Source organism: Pongo pygmaeus, chromosome 1 (genome assembly GCF_028885625.2).
Source record: "Pongo pygmaeus isolate AG05252 chromosome 1, NHGRI_mPonPyg2-v2.0_pri, whole genome shotgun sequence".
In the NCBI taxonomy this organism is placed as follows: Eukaryota; Metazoa; Chordata; class Mammalia; order Primates; family Hominidae; genus Pongo; species Pongo pygmaeus.
In genome coordinates, this window is record NC_072373.2 from 70838123 (window position 1) to 70856092 (window position 17970).

Sequence of the window (17970 nt, forward strand, 5' to 3'; positions counted from 1 at the left end):
AAAAAAGTGTGGCACTAAACTGGCCACCACAGAGAATGCAGAATACGAAATGGAAATACAATGTGCTCTCCAAATAGCTCAGGCCTAAAAAAATAAGGACATTCTATTTATTCAAAATGAATAAACTTTTCTTATTCAAGATAAAAGTAACTTGTTGTTATATATAAAATCCACACTAGGCAACAGCTATTCTTCCCATGACAGCAAAAGTAGGGACCTAGACTAACATAAAAATAGCAAAACATCCTATCAAATAAATTAATTTTTTAATTGCAGGAAACTTTGGATAGAATAAATTTAATGACAAATTCTACACTCTATTACATCTGTATTCTTAAGCTTCTAAACACCAAATATCATAGCCAAGAAAGAATGATGTAGGTAGTAACAAATGAATGACCCTGGTTTCCAGTTGTCTGAGAAGAGGCTCATAGAGTCTTAGACTCCTTGGAAGAACCACTTTTCCATTTTTTGAAGTACTGAGATCCCTGAGAGTGGAGAAAAGGACAGGTACCAATAGCAAAGACTCCAAGTGGAAAAAAGAAGGATGTTGCCTATCAATTGCATTCTGGATGTTCTCCAGGATGCTCTGGAAAATGCCCTTCTTTCATACACAGAAACCCCTCCCTGACAAGGACAGTCCTGCTGGTCTCACCTTTTGGCATTATCAAGAAGGATGAGCATACTAGCGCCTTCATCATCTTGAAAGCTCTCATAGTGATGGCGGTCAGCATTGCCAATCAGGTAATCAAACACAGCTGTGTCAATGATGTCCAAGAGGCGCGGGCCAGAGTCATAAGGGGACGTTTTCTTCACAGCATCACAGTAGCTCTCATCATACTCCCACCTGGAGACAAGCAGCATCACCAGCACTGAGTGACAACACTGTACCTGGCACTGTTACACACAAAGAGAAGACAGAGTTCCTACCTACCGGGTTTGCCCCTGACTCCACAGTTCTTTTCACTCTTGGACAGAACTGCTGGCTCCTTTACAGAGTTGGCACCTGGCTAGGCACAGGGGAGAATTAAGTAATGGCTCATAGGAGCATTTACCTGGCCAATTTGCCTTCTCGGTAAGTCCTGCCCCATGGGTGACGGTGCTTCTGCAGAGGCCACACATCTGGAAGCCAAAGTGTGACAGATCCCTCCATTGTGTCTCCATCAGCACAAGCTGGTTCTGTTTCTCGGCAGTAATAGCACTTCCCATAAAAACAAGTATTGTTTCCTACAGGACAGAAAGGAGCCAAATACACTTAAGGAAATAACGAAGACTCCAAATTCTCTCCCAAATAATGTAGAACAGAGTAGCTTAGTAAATAAGCATGGTGAAAACAAAGACCCTGAGTTTACTATATTTCAAACATTTATTTTCCTGTATAGGTAATAAAAAAGCCCATGGTGTAAAAAAAATTCAAAAAGTACAAAAGGATACACATCCAAAAGTAAGTTGCCCTTGCCTCCTGTGTCCTTTCTACCCAGTCTCACTCTCTGGTGTCAACTACCATCACCAGTGTCCTTCAAATTCACTTTTTGTTTGTTTTGTTTTTGTTGTTGTTGTTTTGAGACAGGGTCTGGCTTTGTCATCAGAGCTGAAGTGCAGTGGCGTGATCTCAGCTCACTGCAACCTCTGCCTCGGGCTCAAGCCATCCTTCCATCTCAGCCTCCTGAGTAGCTGGAACTATAGGTATATGCCTCCATGCCCAGCTAATTTTTGTATTTTTCTGGTAGAGATGAGGTTTCGCCATGTTGGCCTGGGTGGGCTCAAACTCCTGGACTCAAGTGATCTTCCCACCTCAGCCTCTCAAAATGCTGGGATTATAGGCATGAGCCACCATGTCTGGCCTCTAAACTCACTATTTTATTTTTTTTTTGAGACTGAGTCTTGCTCTGTCACCCAGGCTAGAGTGCAGTGGCAAGATCTTGGCTCACTGCAACCTCCGCCTCCCAGGTTCAAGCAATTCTCCCGTCTCAGCCTCCTGAGTAGCTAGGATTACAGGTGCATGCCACTATGCTTGGCTAATTTTTGTATTTGTAGTAGAGACAGGGTTTCACCATTTGGCCAGGCTGGTCTCAAACTCCTGACCTCAGGTGATCCGCCCACCTCAGCCTCCCAGTGCTGGGATTACAAGTGTGAGCTACCGCGCCCGGCCTGAACTCACTTTAATTAAAGGAAAGTAACATCCTCCTCTTCTTCATTAGGGCTGAGATCTTGGCCGGAGTGCCCAGGGGAGGGCAAAAGAGGTCATGTACTAGTCCAAGTGTGGCCAAGAGTTTGGTTACATAGAGGGGAAGGTATAGAGGAAGGGGGGAAGTTGAGCAAATAAGTAGACAGACTGAGTGTAACAGTAACCAGGCTTCTCACCAGTGGAGAAGAGAGTTAAACATACAGAAAGAGAGAAAGCCAGGATAAATCCTGCAGTGGTGAATTAGAATTGGAAATACTAGTTTGAATTGATGAGTGTTTTTTTTGTTTTGTTTTTTTTCTTTTTTTGAGATGGAGTCTCGCTCTGTTGCCCAGGCTAGAATGCAGTGGCGTGATCTTGGCTCACTGAAACCTCTGCCTCCCGGGTTCAAGCAATTCTCCTGCCTCAGCCTCCCAAGTAGCTGGACTACAGGCGCCCACCACCATGCCAGCTAGTTTTTGTATTTTTATTAGAGATGGGGTTTCACCATATTGGACAGGCTGGTCTTGGAACTCCTGACCTCATGATCCACCCACCTCAGCCTCCCAGAGTGCTGGGATTACAGGCGTGAGCCACTGCGCCACGCCTGAATTGATGGTTTAATACACACAGATACAGAAAAAGATACAGATGTATCTTGTATGTATGTACGTGCACATATACATATATTTCCCGCCTCTGTCCTTCAAGAGAACATGGAAACAATGACACCCAGGAAGTAATGAGCACACCTAGCGCCCACAGGGTAGTTCCTAAATACCATTTTAGTACCACATTAAAAGGAACTAAGGAGTAGTGGTGTGCACCTGTAATTCCAACTACTTGGAAGGCTGAGGCAGGAGGATCGCTGGAACCTGAGAGGCAAAGGTTGCAGTAAGCCGAGATTGCGCCACTGCACTCCAGCCTGGGTGACAGAGCAAAACTCCATCTTAAAAAATAAAGGAACTAGGGTTCCTTTTAATGATCCTGGACCACAGTGTTACGCCAGTTGCAAGAAAGTGCTTGAAGAATGATAGGACCATTCCAAAATGACACAGGAACTAGTTTGTGGCCAAATGTGGAACAGTTTAAGCATCCAAATAATTATAATGGTCATAAATTGTAGCTCATAGTGAGTTCATGGTGATATAAATAAGCACATGAATGTGTGGAGGCGGGGAAGTTCTACCCTTCAACAGAATGACAACTAATAGGTCTAGAAGCAATGATAGAATGAAAAAAATCATCATTGGATGGCCAGGAACTGTGGCTCACATCTGTAATCCCAGCACTTTGGGAGGCCAAGGGAGAAGGATCACTTGAGCCCAGGAATTTGAGACCAGCCTGGACAAACACAATGAAACCTTGTCTCTATAGAAATAAAAGTAAAAACATTAGCCAGGCATGGTGACTCATGTCTGTAGTCCAAGCTACTCAGGAGGCTGAGGTAGGAGGATTGCTTGAGACCAGGAGGTTAGGCTGCAGTGGGCCATGATCGTGCCATTGCACTCCAGCCTGGGTGACAGAGTGAGACTCTGTCTCAAAAAAATAAAAATACAAAAATCATCATTTGGTGATACTGCTGAGAGAGAGCATTTAAAAAAAAAAAATCACCATTTGGCAACTATCATAATAAGTGAACTCCTGATCACTTGAGGTCAGGAGTTTGAGACCAGCCTTGCCGACATGGCAAAACTCTGTCTCTACTAAAAATACAAAATTAGCTGGGAGTAGTGGTGTGCACCTGTAATTCCAAATACTCGGAAGGCTGAGGCGAGAGGATCACTGGAACCTGAGAGGCAAAGGTTGCAGTAAGCCGAGATTGCGCCACTGCACTCCAGCCTGGGTGACAGAGCAAAACTTCATCTCAAAAAAAAAAAAAAAAAAAAAAAAAAATTCAAGAAAGTATTTACATCTCATGTCACAAAAGACTATCTGCCCTAGGGATGAACTCCTATACATCAGTAAGACCAATGACACAGCAGAAAATGAGCAAAGGATATGCAAAGACAGTTAACAGAAAATACAAATAGCTCTCAAACAAAAAGATGCTTCATATGAAATACACAAAACCAAAAGTTTAATAACATATTGTTGGTGAAGCTAGGAGCAAAAGTCACTCTCATATATTTCTATGGGAATATAAACTGGTTAAACATCTATATAGGATAATGTGGCCACACCTATCAAAACTTAAAATGCATGTGCCTTTTGACCTAGCACTCCCATTTCTAGAAATACTTGCTCATGTGTGAAATAATATATGGGTGGTCCCCAACCATTTTGGCACCGGGGACTGGTTTTGTGGAAGACAATTTTCCACAGACAGGGGTTGGGGACTGGGTGGGAATGGTTTCAGGATGAAACTGCTCCATGTCAGATCATCAGGTATTAGATTTTCATAAGGAACGTGCAGCCTAGATCCTTCACATGTGCAGTTCACAATAGGGCTTGTGCTCCTATGAGAATATAACGCTGCCACTGATCTGACAAGGAGCTGGTGCTGAGGCGGTAATGCTCGCTCACCCCTCACCTCATGCCGTGCAACCCAGTTCCTACCACGCCACAGAATGGTACTGTTCCGCAGCCCAGGGGTTGGGGACCCCTGACATATATACAAGGTAATTCTGGGCAACACTGGTTATAAAAACAAAATATTGGAACAACATTTAAGTCCAATAAAATTCTGGTTATATGAATTATGGTAGACCCAAATAATGGAACACTTTGCAGTGTAAAACAACAAAACAATGAAGCTCTATGTGATACAGATTTCTAGGATCTATTAAGTAAAAAGAGTAAGATGCAGAAGTATGCAAAGTGTGCCATATGTTGTATAAAATGGTAGAGATAAATAAAAATATATATATATATTTCATACAAAAAGACATAAGGAAATTACTAGTTAAAGGTTGCCACTTGGAGAAAGGGGAAGGAACTGGACAGACGAGAAAATTTTTCATTGAATTTCACAGAATTTTTTTTTTTTTTTTTGAAACATAATCTTGCTCTGTCTCTGAGGCTGGAGTGCAGTGGCATGATCTCGGCTCACTGCAACCTCCGCTTCCCAGGTTCAAGTGATTTTCCTGCCTCAGCCTCCCAAGTAGCTGGGATTACAGACGTGCACCACCACACCTGGCTAATTTTTATATTTTTAGTAGAGACGAAATTTCATCATATTGGCCAGGCTGGTCTCAAACTCCTGGCCTCATGTGATCCTCCTGCCTCAGCCTCCCAAAGTGCTGGGGTTACAGGTGTCAGCCACCACACCCAGCCTGAATTTCCCTGAATTTTGAATTGTGTGAATCCATTACTGATTCAAATAAAAATGTAAAGCCCTAAAACAAACAAAATACTGCCTGGTATAGGAAACCTGTTTCCTATAGGATAAAATCCAAACTCTTGAGTTTGGTAAATAAGAATCTTCATAACTAGAAGGGAGAATGTGGGGTCTGAGGTCAGGTTCCTGGGGTTAACATTTAGACTAGTTTAATGATGAGATTGCAAGACTCTGGGCATGTAATTTAGTCTCTCTAAGCAACTTCTGTAAAATGGAGACAACAATAGTACCTCCTCCACCACTGAGTTGTGAAGAGTGAATGAGGCAATCCATGGCAATGCTTAGCACAGTGCCTGACATATTGTCAGACACCAATTGATGCCAGCTACTTATTTTAATAACATGGTTCAATCTATCTTTCCAGAGTTCAATATCCCCGTTTCAGTGCCATGAACTGAGGCTCTGAACCTCTATTTCCTGGATTGCCAAACTTTTAAAACTGGTTTTCTGATCACCTCAGTCTCCATGCTCTCCTTGGGTGAACTACCAACTGTGACAATAAAATCTATGGCTTCAGCCAAGCCTTTTCTCCTAAACTGTAGGCTTTAGCTCCTAAATGATTAGTCTACACTTACTCCTGGATGTTCCTGTCAAGGAAACAAAATATCCAAAATTAAATTCATTATCTTTCTCTGCTCCACCTCCCTAAATATGCTCTTCTCCCTACATTCCTAAAATAGTTAACAGCTCCACTAATCACTTGTCATCCAATCCAGAAACCTAGGAGTCATTCTTAATTTTTTCTTCTCTCTCAATTGCTCTCCCAGCCCAAATGTTCACCAAATTCTTTCCATTCCAACTCTTGAATAGCTCTTAAATCTATTCCCTGTCTCTGTTTTAGTTCTTATTACATATGAATTCACGACACTCCCAGAGTGCTCTCAGCTCTTGATTCTCCCCTTCCCAATGCACCGTTGACAATGCTGCCACAATTCGCTCTTGAAATTCAAATCTGATTTTTCCATATTCAAACTCTTTTAATGGCTTTCTAGTGCCTAAAGAGAAAGTCTCTACTCCTAAGCATGGTACACAGGCCCTTCAGTGACACTGTCCTGATCAGCTGTCTTCCTCACTGGCCAGCCCCCACACATCCTTTCCTTCAGCTAAATAGCACAGTCTCCTGAGCTTGTTGCTCTTCTCTCATTGCTCATCACCCTTGTCCAGGCTCTGTCCTCTACCTGGAACAGGGTCAACTCATAGGGTCTGTAAGCTGGATGGGAACAAAATTACACCTTTATTTTCACTAACCTCTACTAAAAATTAGTATTTCCTTCTATTATGATGGCAGGGAGCAAACCGTCATATTTGTATTACATGTGACTGTCTCTACAAGAAATCACAGATTTTTCATATCATACTAGCATTGTTGCAGATAATCTCAAAATACTATTTATAATCATAGTTTGAAATCACAGTAGTGACTAATCTGATAGATCTTATTTAATGTGTTAAATAACAAAGCACATATTACTGTATCTAAATTTGCTTTTTAAAATTTTTGATACTGAAATTAAACTTCAATATTATTGGGTCCATTTATAAGTCTATGTATTTTAATTTATGTATGTATTTAAAACCTTTATTTTTAGAAAGGATCCGTAAGCTTCTCCAGACTGCCAAAGGTATCTATAGCACAAAAAATGTTAAATACAAACCTAAAATATTCTTTCCCACTGTATCTACCTAAAGGACTGCTATTTTCCCTTTAAGACTTGGTTAAAATATCATCTTCATGAATTAACTGTCATCCTGGCCATAACTTCTAGGGCACCTCCCTATTCCCACCCCCACCCCAACCCCCACCCCCACCCCCACCACCACAGTTCATAGGCCCTTTGTACATGTCTGGCTCCCCCATTAGACAAAGATCCTTGAAGATAGGAAGGTCATTCGGTTTTGCGTATTCAGCACCTAGCTCAGCACCTGTCAAACAGAAGTGGAATAAAGTTGTACTGAATAAATAAAGACTATAAGCTAATGAAAGATTTTAGAGTCTTAAAATCTGAGTTTGGATCCTGGCTAAAAATTAGTAGTTTTGTGACTTTGGGAAAGTCATTAGACACTTCTAAGCCTCCACTCTCAGGTATAAAATGTGGGTAACACCTCACCTACTTATTGCACGCTATTGTCAAAAGGATCAGATAAAGTAACAGTGTGAACATACTTGGGTAGGTTGCTGGAGCTACACAGATTTTAGTTATTCTTGTATTATATGCCAACTGACTTAATAATACATTTTAAAAATTGCATCAAGAGAATGAAACAAGTTATACATTTGAAGAAAATATTTTCTTTTTTTTGAGACGGAGTTTCGCTCTGTCGACCAGGCTGGAGTTACAGTGGCGTGATCTCAGCTTACTGCAATCTCTGTCTCCTGGGTTCTAGCAACTCTCCTGCCTCAGTCTCCCAAGTAGCTGCGATTACAGGTGTGTGCCACCATGCCCAGCTAATTTTTGTGTTTTTAGTAGAGACAGGGTTTCACCATATTGGCCAGGCTGGTCTCAAACTCCTGACCTCAAGTGATCTGCCCACCTCGGCCTCCCAAAGTGCTGGGATTACAGGCATGAGCCACTATGTCCAGCTGGAGAAAATATTTTCAAAAGACACATCTAACAAAGGACTTTTAGCCATACCATACCAAGAACTCCTAAAACTTGACAGTAAGAAAACAACCAACCTAACTTAAATATGAGCCAAAGACCTTAACAGACACCTCAACAAAGATATACAGATGACAGATAAACATATGAAAAGATGCTCTACATTATGTCATCAGGGAGATGCAAACTAATACAATGAGATACACCTACTAGAATAGAATAGTCAAAATCCAAAATATGACATCAAATGCTGCCAAAGATGAGGAGCAACAAGAACTCTCACTCTTTGCTGGTGGGAATGCAAAATGGTACAGCCACTTTGGAAGACAATTTGGCAGTTTCTTACTAAATGTACTCTTACTATATGATCCAGAAATCACACTCCTTGGTATTTACCCAAAAGAGCTGAAAACTTACGTCAATAGAAAAAGCTATACACAGATGTTTATGGCAGCTTTATTCACAACTGCCCAAACATGGAAGCAACCAAGATGCCATTCAATAGCTAAATGGATAAACTGTGGTACATCAGACAATGGAACATTAGTCAGCAATAACAAGAAATGATAAACCAAGCCATGAAAAGACATGGAGGAACCTTAAATGTATATTATTAAGTGAAAGAAACCACTCTGAAAAAGCTATATACTGTGATTCAACTATGTAACATTCTGGAAAAGGCAAAACTATGCAGACAGTAAAAAGATCAGTGGTTGCAAGGGGACTGGAGAGAGGGGTGGAGAATGATGAATAGGTGGAACATAGAGGATTTTTAGATCAGTGAAAATACTCTGTGTGATACTACAATGATGTATATATGTCATTATATATTTGTCCAAACCCACAGAATGTGCAACACCAAGAGTGAATGGGAATGTAAACTATGGACTCTGGGTGATTATGATGTGTCAATGTGGACTCATCAATTGTAACAACTGTACCACTGTGATGTGGGATGTTGATAATGGGGGAAACTATGCATGTGAGGGGCAGGGGTTATTTGGGAAATCTCTGTACCTTCCTCTCAGTTTTGCTGTGAACCTAAAGCTGCTCTAAAAACAATAAAGTCTAAAAACACAACAATAACAACAAGGTTATGCTAAGATCAGATGATTATTAAAAACTTCACCTCCAGCCAAATCCCTCTACCTGCCTATTACTTTCCAGTCTTTATGCCCTTGTTCTCATTAATATTCCCATTATTTTGCCAATGCCCTTTCCTCTTTGCTGCCTTGGTAACTCATACTGGTTCTTCAATACTCAGTTCAAGTGTTAATAACATCCTCTACAAACCCTCTGCTTTTCCCTTACCCATACTTCATACAATGTGTGAGTTAACCGTCTGTGAGCCTTTGAAGAGCAGGTACCCTGGCTTATTCTTCTTGGACTCTTTCCCTCAATCCCAGCACCCACCAGGAATTCATGTTTGCTGAGCATAAAACTGAACAACCAAAGGTGATTAGAAAATATCTGAAACAAATATCTGATACAATATCAAACATTGTATGCTTTTGGTTATCTATAAGAAAAGTACAGCCCAAGCCTTATAAGTGGAAATTCTGAATGATGAATCTGTCATAAGTCCTTTAAATATTCAGTTTTTCCTCATTTTAAATGTAAATCCACTCACTCTAGCAAAAAAAAAGCAAGGTGAAGTTCATCTTGCAATGTCTGTTTCAACAGTCATGCCCTAATGCAGAGCACTGTATCACTGAAAAAGAGTCAAGGTGAAGAGGTGGAAACAAGAAACCACCGCACTTTTGAATTCTTCCCATTCTCATCTTGCTCACAAGAACAGGAGTGAGAATTTTAGCTCAGATCTCTTACCTCAGAGTTAAGATAATGGAAAACAGAGGCCAGGGGCAACATAGCCAGTTCTAGGCACAATGAGTTATAGGTTAACCCTTGCAGAAGGAGTAGGCCTGTTGATCTTCCAGGTCCAAATACAACCTCACAAAATTATTTCTGAGCCTCCTAAAGAGTTGCCTTAAGATTTCCTCAATTCTAAGGAGATGGGAGACAGTTCCTGAGAAAACATATTATATATGTAAAAACAACTGAGCCAATGATGTACAAACAATAACCAATTTAGGCCGAATTCTGAGTTTCAGACTTACTAATAGCTGTAAGAGAAAGCAGAAGGAAATAATCCCCTGCTTTCACCATCACTAAATGACCTCACTCCCTATGTCACAGACAACACAGAGTATACAGGAAAATTTCAATTTCCTGCCATCTCCTTTAGATTCATTTTCCCAAATAACCTGAGAGCTGGTTGTCTGATTTGCTTTTGTATTCCCCTGAGTTCTTCAATTCCTAAAGGTCATGAGCCAGCTTGCTCAACAATGCCCCATTTTAACTTATTAATCATTCCCCTATGTAAATGTCCTCTACAATCTTCTTACCTACAGTTAGGAAGGTGCTCAACAGCTGCTCTGTGGCAACAGGTTTGATCTCTGTCCGAAGATTAACAAATCTGCCAACTACCAAGGGGGCTCGGCGGAAACCCAGAATCCTGGTTTGGAAGATTGAAGAACAGAAGAGAAAAATCTTAGGGGATGTTTTTTAAGTAACAGTTTTAAAAATTACAGTTCATCATGTCAAATGTGTAAAGGGTTTTAGCTAGTAGCTAAACCTAATTTTTTAGAGGTACATATATTTAGGAATTTAATGTCAAGGTGTGTATAATTTATTTTAATATACATTTCAGCAAAAAGAATAAGACAAATCTGATAAAATGTGAACACTTTTTAAATCTACAGAGTGGGTATATGGGCTCATTATACTATTCTTTCTACTTTTGTATGTTAGAAATTTTTTCATAATAAAAATTAAAGATAGATTTTAGGAAAGTATTAGAAAAAAAATGGGACCCAAACTCATATATGGGTTCAAATCTTTAAATAAAACAGCACGTTGGTTAAAAAAAAAAAAAAGCAGACTGATCTAAAAGGCTAAGCCCACAGAGCAAATTAAATATAGAGACATTTGAAGATATCTCTAATAATCTAAAAGGTTGAAAACAATAATTTATTTTTAAAAAATGAAATTTCCTGGCTAAAAAATATACACCAACTGAACAAAAGTTGGAGGGACAGAATTTGGAACACACAGAAAATTTATAATCACCTATGATTCCACAACCCAGAAATAATTACAGGTGCTGACATTCTGGCATATAAGCATGCTTTCCCTTTAAGTGTGGGTACATAAACACACACTCACACTTACGTATATACATACAATTGAGATTATATTGTATGCAGTTTTATATCTTGCTTTTTACTCATCATTGTATCATGAACCTTTTCCCCAGTCATTAGAAAGCCTTTACAAATGGGTATTGTTTAGGACTGCTGATTCTGTCCTAAACCCAGTCTTAGAAAAGCCACAAAGGCAAGATCAACAGATTTGTCAAAATAACATAGAAATCCAGAGATACCCCCTGAGGCAAGGGAAGGTGGTTAAATCTGACTGTAATGAAGAAACAGCAACCCAAAGCAGAAAAGTATCAGGATCCACAAATGGAAAAGGTTGGGAAGGGTTTTTTGTGTGTTTTGTTTGTTTGGTTGGTTGGTTGGCTGGTTTTTGAGTCTCACTCTGTTGACCAGGCCGGAGTGCAGTGGCATGATCATAGCTCCCTGCAGCCTGGAACTTCTGGGCTCAAGTGATCCTCTCACCTCAGCCTCCCTGGTACCTAGGACTACAAACGCAGCCTAGATTGGGAAGTATTTTTTCTCCCCATTGAAAATTGCCAAGCCCAAGAACAGCAGCCAGTTTAGCATTGAGGGGCAATGTTACTGCGGTACTTGAGGCTGGCTACAGTGGCACTTAACAAAAGTGACAGGGGGACTGGCAAGAGAACATCTTTCAGACTTTGAGGTAGGGAAGGACTTTTAAATACAAGACTCCCAAAGCACAAGTCACAAACTGAAACATTATAGTTAGCTAACATCAAAAGTACACAAATACTCTAAGTTAACAAATAGGTGTCCTGCTGTGAAAAGATAAACTTTGCCAGTAATGGGGAAATACAAAATAACAATGAAATAACAATGAAATTATCACTTTACATATATATCAACAAAACTTAGTGTATTGGGCAATACAAAACACTGGTACAGAAATGAGGAACTTTATGCCTGTTGGTTTCCAACAAACAGGATAGGAAGAAGGGAGTTGGGGACGAAGAAAAGACGCAAACAGATAAGGTCTTGGAAAGCCTGATTCTGGTGTGCTACTAAGTGAGGAGAAGGATTTATCCAACTGTCCACCACTAGGTCTCAAAAGGGGCAGCAAAAATTCATGGTATTGTACACACATATCTAAGCTTTTCCATATCAATAGATGTTTAGGTTACAACCAGTTTTTCCACTATTGAAAATGCTACAGCTAAGACTGTTGTATATATATCTTTGAATTTTGTATTCTTTCTCTAGGGTACTTCCTAGAAATGTCTTAGATATGTGTATAAAAAAGAAGTTATTTGTTCAAAGGATATGAATATTCCTTAATGTTGATATATTTATCCTTTTGATATATAATGCTAGGGTTCTTAACAAAAAGACTGAAACAATTAACAATGCCATAAGCAGCATATGAATCTCAATGTATTCCTCCCAATAAAGTATTATCTTTTTTTTAAGCTTTGCCATTTTCAACAGGTAAAAACAGTATCTCATCTGAATTTTTAAAAATTTCTGGTGAGGATGAACCTCCCCCCCACATATTTATTAGCAATTGACAATGTGCTCTTAACCCATTTTCTAATAGAGTTTTAACATACATATGTTCGTATAAACACATATTAAGGCTATTAATATTTGTATAAACACATATTAAGGCTATTAATACTCAGATTACATTAGATTCAAGTGTTTTCCCCATTTGTTTGCTTTTAAATTTTGTTTCTTGCTATATAAGTTCATTATTTTATTTAGTCAAGACTATTGAATTTGTGATTTTTAAGTTATTGCTTTTATGTTTACAAAATCCTAATTCTGAAAAAGACAAACATTTCACCTTTTTTCTTCTGGTTTCCTTATAAATTCATTTTTAGGCTGGGCGTGGTGACTCACGTCTATAATCCCAGCACTTTGGGAGGCTGAGGTGGGCGGATCACCTTGAGTCAGGAGTTCCAGACCAGCCTGGCCAAATGGTGAAACCCCGTGTCTACTAAAAATACAAAAAATTAGCTGGGTGTGGTGGCGCATACCTGTAGTCCCAGCTACTCGGTAGGCTGAGGCAGGATAATTGTTTGAACCCAGGACGTGGAGTTTGCAGTAAGCCAAGATCAGGCTACTGCACTCTAGTCTGGAGGACAGAGTGAGACTCTGTCTCAGAAAAAAAATTTATTTATTATTTTATTTTATTTTATTGAGACAGGGTCCCACTCTGTTGCTCAGGCTGGAGTGCAGTGGTGTGATCACAGCTCACTGCAGCCTCGACCTCCCAGGCTCAGGCAATCCTCCTTCCTCAGCCTCCCCAACTAGTTGGAACTACAGGCACACGCCACCACACTCAGCTAATTTTTGTATTTTTTTAGTAGAGATGGGGCTTCTCCATGTTGTCCAGGCTGGTCTTGAACTCCTGGGCTCAAGTGATTCACCCACCTCAGCCTCCTAAAGTGTTGGGATTACAGGTATGAGCCACTGCATCCAGTCATAAATTAATTTTTTAAAACAAATATTGTGAGCAATTTCTTTTAAAGTTGGCCAATATGGCCTTATGAAAGAGCTGGTCAGCAGAGTAACTGGGATACCAGACAGTTCAGCTGCAAGGTTCCTGACCAGTAACCTGCTGAAAAAAAAAAATAATTTTCCTAGTTAACTTACAAACTTATAATTCACATCTATTTTCTTTCCTTTTTTTTTTTTAAAAAGACAGAGTCTCGCTCTGTCACCCAGGCTGGAGTGCAGTGGCATGATCTCGGCTCACTGCAACCTCTGCCTCCTGGGTTCAAGCGATTCTCCTGCCTCAGCCTTCCAAGAAGCTGGGACTACAGGTGCCTGTCACCACGCCCAGCTAATTTTTTGTATTTTAGTAGAGACGGGGTTTCACCATGTTGCCCAGGCTGGTCTCGAACTCCTGAGCTCATGCAATCTGCCCACCTTGGCCTCCCAAAGTGTTGGGATTACAGGCATGAGCCACTACGCCTGGCCCTTTCCTTTTATAATTATTCTGGTTTTTGAAGCTGTGCATAGTTTGTATAAAGAACAATAAAATTCATAATATATTTCATGCTATATGTTTCCAGCACATGGGGATAAGTCAGCATTACTTACTTAAAACAAACACATAACAAAACAACAGGATGGCTAGGCCCAATTAATGACCAGTTCAATTCAGAGATTTAAGTTCAAAGTTTATTTACCAAGAATATCTTCACTGATGATAATAACAGAGCAGGCCAGAAATGAAATGACCTAAAGAAGCATGGAATTAAAATACTTTAGTATTCCTGGTGCCAACCAAATTATGAGACTCATACAAGTTTAATGGAACTAGTCAATTAGCTATCTAAAAGCGGTAACAAGTTATTTATTAGTGTTGCATCCTTTTGAAGGAGTCCACGAATCCTCTCCAAGAAAGATTTTTGAAAGCAAACAAAATGAACATAAGCTGCTGTGATCATACGCACCTGTCCAAGTGAAAGGCTGCTACCTCAGCATTGTGTCTATCATAACCAGCATACGGTTCCCCTTCCACCACATAGTCTCGGCTATACCTGCAAAGTGAATGGGAAGCACAGATGTATACATGGATTACACCAGTAACAGGTGACAGCACAAGTGGTAGAATACATCCATTAGCAAGCCTGATTCTGCTATAGTCACCTTCTCTGTCAACCCTGAGAACAACTGTGGGTTAGCATGAATTGCTGGTAGATGGAGTGAAGATGAGGTAGAGAAGGAAACTAGAATTCTCTATCTATGTCAGCGATCATTCTAAGAATATAACATGGAAGATGTCATTTTTGCCCCACTAAAGTGCTTTTGATGTAGTTTTAGTACAGATAAAAGGTAGTTTTCTGGAAGGCAAGGACTGTCTTTGTATCGCCAGCACTGTTAAGCACATAGTTGGTGCTTAATAAATGTCTACTAAAATGTTTATTAAACTGACCTGAAGAAATGAAGAAAAATGTGTAATTAAAACTTTTGCTGGCCAGGCACGGTGGCTCACACCTGTAATCCCAGCACTTTGGCAGGCCAAGGTGGGTGGATCACCTGAGGTCGGTAGTTCGAGAACAGCCTGGCCAACATGGCGAAACCCCATCTCTACTAAAAAATACCAAAATTACCCGGGTGTGGTGGTGAATGCCTGTAATCCCAGCTGTTCAGGAGGCTGAGTCAGGAGAATCGCTTGAACCTGGGAGGCGGAGGTTGCAGTGAGCCGAGACTGTGCCACTGCACTCTAGCCTGGGCAGCAGAGTGAGGCTCTGTCTCAAAAAACAAAAAACTTTTGCTTACCAGAATGGCAGAGAAATTTAAATTTGGGGGAAAATAGTCTGATATAACTCAATCTTTGTTAATGGGAAGGCAACGGTGCTTTTGAAAAAAGTTGTTTGAATAACCATTCTTGTTCTTTTTAAGTTTATGATGACGTACTACAAGGAGTCCTGGACTGGCAGTGGGAGGTTGGTGTGGCTGTCATTACTTGACTGGGTAAGCTTGAGCAAAACCTTTCTCTTCTCTGGGTCTCAGATTCCTTATTTACAATATTAGGGGCTGGACTAGGAGGTAATTTCTAAGGTCTCTTTCATCTCAAACTGCATTCTGATGATTTTCTATCATATGCATGACATAAGCAAAGGATAATGAAGACTGGCATATTTCTTTCTACTAACCATTTTAAAAGATAGAATTTAAATCTGTTAATTGGGAAGAAAAAAGTACTTAATTCACCTATGTCCTCTCCATTGGTCTCCTGCATTTCCTGAATCTAAAGGAGACCTTTTAGGCTTTACAATGGACCTATGAAATAGAAATAAATTGAGAGTGATGTGGAGAAGAGAGGTTCCACTAAGGATAGTTGGCTCTCTCATGCTAAAACAGCAATAGGGAAGTGGAAAACAGTACTATAAAGGCAGTGAACTTCAACTTAAATGACCTTAGAATATAAAGTGAAATCATCTCCACAAAATATATCTTCAAGGCAAAATGATGAAGCATTTGTTAGAAGACAGCCGCGTATCACCATCTGGTTGGGCACCAGTTTCTTCTTAGCATGGTCAATATACCCAAATGTATTTTTTTGTTTGTTTGTTCCTAGTGCAAAGGATTACTTAGGAATAATTTTTAAAAAGGTTTATATTAGCTACCTCTAAATTGAAAGTCAAATTTGAAATACCACTGCAGCAAAAAGCTGACACTATTCAGGTACTGTTCTACTACAGATGTAGGCTATCCTTGAGTACTTTATTTTTAGTACTCCAGGGCAGCCACAGGAAGGTATGTGGTGAAGTGCCGTACGGTCCTTTCAGTGAAACATTAGAGAGCTTTCCAATCCATCTAAAGGCTGCGCAGAGTAAAATGCAAAAGCTTAGAGGAATACAGGAACTTTGGGAGTGGGCAGGAGAGGAAAAGACAGAGGGAAGAGAAAAGGAATAAGAATCAAAAGAACTACACTGAAGTCAGGCCTGAATCCTTAGCTCATGTTTTGGTTATGTGAAATATGGAAAATCAAAATTCTGGATCTCATTTTTCTCACCTGCAAAATGGACAGTTGGACTAGCTGATCTCTAAGGTCCCTTTTAGTACTTCCTATGATTACTCATTCACTTCTACGCACTCCTAGGCCCCTGCCTTCTTGTTCTTTTTCCAACATAACTGCTGTTTTTGCCTGTGAAAATCAATTACTTCTAGAATGGAAATAGCTACATTAAAAAAAAATCACCTTTACTTATAATATAAGGCAAAATGTGTAAATACAAGTGTCACTCTATTCCTATATATATCATCTACCTATACTGCACACACCTTGTATCTCTTAGAGTAGGACATGGATAACCAGGCTCCAGAAATGTTAAAACCACAAGTGGCTATTAGAGAAAGGACTTAGATTCTTCTCTTACCAGAGAGTGATCCATCTTAAGTCACTGACAGAGCAGCAAAATTCATACAGTAACTGCCAATAAATCATTCCTATCCTTCTGCTGAAGGACATCAGAGTTTGACCAAGGACATTAATTTGCACTTACACCAGGTCTAAATAGCCTCTGAAGCCCTGGGGGTCAGAATAGCATTTTGCTGGGTGTTTAGGGACTGGAGTCAATTTCTGCAAGCACTTACACTTACACCCACTTTCCCCAGCCTGTGATATTTCCTGATATAAAGCAGCACAGGTCAGTATGTGCAGTAACTAAGAGAGTTAACACCTATGGCAGGGGCCAAAAAAAACCTTGCTGAGTTGGAGAAGAGAGTGCCCTGGAGCTGGGAGTGGACACAGGCTGTTTAGGAGATGATGGGGGAGCAGGGGGCCAGAGTTTGACAGAAACAAAGAGCAAAGGGAGGATAAGGCTGAGTATAGAGAGGAGGACCAGACAGTCAGGGGCTTGACCTTAGGCTGTGGAGGCTGGGTTTTGTCTGGTGGGCAATGGGAAGTCCCTGGATGTTTTAAAGCTGGGGAACATAGTGATAATATGAGTCTTCTGGGGAAGAACGGAAGTGGTTTCCAGGATGGTCTGGAGGAGGGAGGTAATGAGAAGGCTGCAGTGGTAGTAAGAGATATAAGATGAAGCAAGAAGTGACTAAGGTTATGCATTATCTGTTACTACCTCCCCTACTCAACAGTCTGGCCTCTCCTCCCTCCACTTGTATCTTGTCTGAACATTTCAGGCCTATCCTGCAAAGCACCTGGTCTAACAC

At 40.3% G+C, this 17970-nt stretch overlaps 1 protein-coding gene across 5 annotated transcripts in view; it reads right to left on the reverse strand.

Annotated features, from left to right (window-relative positions):
• The window catches only part of FAM20B (FAM20B glycosaminoglycan xylosylkinase), a 48960-nt gene that overhangs the window by 11381 nt on the left and 19609 nt on the right, over window positions 1–17970 (reverse strand). For all 5 annotated transcript variants that reach the window (XR_008495189.2, XM_063652997.1, XM_063652976.1 and 2 more), the window contains exons 3-6: window positions 14745–14831; window positions 10510–10619; window positions 1056–1227; window positions 656–847 (exon numbers count right to left, since the gene is read on the reverse strand). Coding sequence is in view for 4 of the 5 variants with exons in the window: in XM_063652997.1 (XP_063509067.1) it covers window positions 656–847; window positions 1056–1227; window positions 10510–10619; window positions 14745–14831 (561 nt within the window). In the remaining variant the exon portion in view is untranslated. The remainder of the gene's footprint in view (window positions 1–655; window positions 848–1055; window positions 1228–10509; window positions 10620–14744; window positions 14832–17970) is intronic.